This window comes from Entamoeba invadens, assembly GCF_000330505.1.
Source record: "Entamoeba invadens IP1 unplaced genomic scaffold scaff_1105074725249, whole genome shotgun sequence".
Lineage (NCBI taxonomy): Eukaryota > Evosea > Mastigamoebida > Endamoebidae > Entamoeba > Entamoeba invadens.
Genome location: NW_004440331.1, coordinates 8,834 through 11,658, shown reverse-complemented (window position 1 = coordinate 11,658; position 2,825 = coordinate 8,834). Strand labels below are relative to the sequence as shown.

The following is a 2,825-nucleotide window of genomic DNA, read 5'->3' as shown; positions in this document are numbered from 1 at the left end:
TCTGGAGGCTCTTCTGTACTGTCTAAGTAAGCTAATAAAGACAACGGAACAGTTCTCTTTAACATGGCTTCGGAGTCGTCATGCCTGCTGTGAAAACGTCGAGTAAATGTATTGCTAAGTACTTCTGTAACATCTGTGTCGTTGTTTTAGCTTGTAAGAAACAACTTATTTGAAGATATTGGAGGGTTATCCCTTCAAGCAAAGCGTAGTCTTGTAACTCTTTAATAGCTTCTTCCATATCAGTCTCTTCAACTAACGCTCTTAAGAACTCTCCAGCAACTTGGGGAACACTTATAGATGGACTCTGGAACAACGCAAACATATTTCTCCCGAGTTTACTAATGATCCCCATCACTTTATTAAACATCGCGAACTCAGTCGTTGAGGAATAGGGTTCACAAACAACATATCGGAAAACATTCACTGTCCCATACACTAATAGCCCTTCCCCATTTTTAATATTCTTTTCTAACACGGAGAAGACCTCTTCAGAAACTCCTCGAGATAACACAACTAACTTCCCACGCTTTTCTAAGTCTTCTTCGACTTTAGGGTTTAATAAAGTGACAATAACTTTGAGAGCCCAAAACACTATGATACTCTTGGCACTTCCCATGGCCTTAATTAACACTTCTATCACTTTATCTTGAATGGCCTTATTCTCTACAAACATTTCATAGCCAGCATTCGTCCCTAAAAGTCGCTGCAGACACTGCAAATACCCTTCTCCAGCCTTTCCATTGAATATCAATTTCTCAAGGGCTTTTGTGATCAATTTACTCCGGATGTCCTTCTCAAAGAGTAACCCACTGGGAGAGACATTATTGTTAAATAAGAAGACATACACCATGAATAACTCAGTCGGGTCGATGCCTGTGATTTTCGTCCCATCGAAGTTCGAGAGGTTCTTTAAAAGGGACAACTCCATCTTCCCGGACTCGGCTGCAGTCATCTTGTCGATAACTAAAGACCCAAACAGTTTCATATCAGAGATGATCGGATCCCCCTTAGCAGCAACTACACAGTCGTACAACGACACTATAAAGTTCTCGCGCTGTGTTGTTAAGAACATTCGCTCTGTGCCATCAGTGAACGAAACCGTCACTTCCATCCCATCGTTGCCTCTATAGATGTGTTGGACCAAATTCAGATTTTTTGCAAACGTCACGTTATAACTTGCGGCGTCGCGTTCGATGAACCAATTTTCAGTGAAGCACACGATCTTCTCTGGTTTGAGTTGTCCGTGCATCGCGCGCACTTCTCCGAGTAAATTGGAGTTCTCGGCTTCCGCCTTCCTCACATTAGAAGTCTCCAAGAGATCTTCCATAGGAAGTGTCTCGACTATTTGTAGTTGTATGCAAAGAGCTTTTGTCTTTGCGATGATGTCCGCGGAGGCTCTTGCAATGTCGTTGAACGTGTAAATTTCAAATTCGTTGCCTTCGTGAATGAAAGCCAAAGAGTTTGAGTCGTTCAGTGGAATGATTTTTAAAATGTCACTGAAGAACATGATCTTCTCCTTTTGGTCGGCTTTTTTGGGCATTTGGACGACTCCATAACTCCGGACTTGAAGAGACATTTCAATGATTTTCCCACTCGGCTTCACTTTTTTGACGGAATACGTCACCGCATTTTGTGAAGTACTTTTCGACTTATAATACGACAAAAGACAAAGTAAATAACTCCGATTCTGTGAAAGAAATTTGTGTTTGCTATTTGTAAGGACTAAAGTAAACTCCTCGGGACTTGTAGAGTTGGGAATGATCTGAGTCACACTCCGCCAGTCCCAGACTTCTACTAACTCGTAACTCACATTAGAAACTATTGCTAGAAATTTTTCAGAAATGCACATTTGAAGATCTTCTTTAGATAGTAACTTGACGCGGCGGACTAACATCCGCTTCTCCGTCATTTGAGAGAAAAATTTGATCGATTGGACCCCATTCGGGATTTTAGAAATTTCCATCGCTCTAATTATTCAGTTCTATAATTTGGAAGAATTTCTTTTGTTCGAAGAAACACTTTTTGTGTGTGTTTATTCGTTGTTTTTTTGTGAAGCAGTACATGTATCATAATTCGGGAATTTACTCATTTTTGTTCTCAATGTCGAACTATTATAATTGGGCTTGAGGAATTTTGATGTCATACAGATTTTTTCGACTCTGTGTGTGACGAAATCTGATTGTAAGTCGTTCATTTTTTAATTGTATTTCTTATTAATTTATATACTATTATTTTAGTTTATTTTCATGAAATAATACTTTAATTGTTTTTTATTATATATTATAGTTTTTTTGGATAAATAAATAAAATAATAAAATTTTTATAATAATTATAATGATATGTTTTTTATTAAAAATTATTAAATATTTTTATTATTATTATAGATTAAATATTAATTATTCAAATACTATAATATTATTATAAAAACTACAACTGATAAATTATAATTAATTCAATTAATTAATTTTATTTATACAAAATAGAAAATATCACAAAACTATGTATTTATAGTTTTTTACTATAATAAAAGTATTCAAACAAAAATATAGTAAATAATAATAAAAAGTACTACTAATTATTTATCATTCAGAACATTAAAGACGTAATGGTGTTTTTAGATCTTTTTTATTCGCGATTTACTCGTCTTCCTATTGGCAACATACTTATTCGACTGTTACCCATTTTGTTTACATTACCACTCCCATTTTTAACAACACGATATTACAGGTACTTTCTACCACTTCCAGTGATGTCACTCACAATTATTGTGTTATTTACATTTCAAAATGCAAGCCACTTTACTTATCACATCTTCTATTATATTT

The 2,825-nt window shown here is 35.4% G+C and overlaps 1 protein-coding gene across 1 annotated transcript; it reads right to left on the bottom strand.

The window, feature by feature from the left end:
• Positions 1–2: 2 nt before the first annotated feature.
• On the bottom strand, positions 3–1,963 carry EIN_524910 (hypothetical protein; the record flags this gene model as incomplete). The annotated part of the gene is made up of 2 exons (XM_004256279.1): positions 3–22; positions 163–1,963. Coding segments are annotated over 2 exons (1,821 nt in total), but the record flags the coding sequence as incomplete, so codon positions are not given.
• Positions 1,964–2,825: the final 862 nt, after the last annotated feature.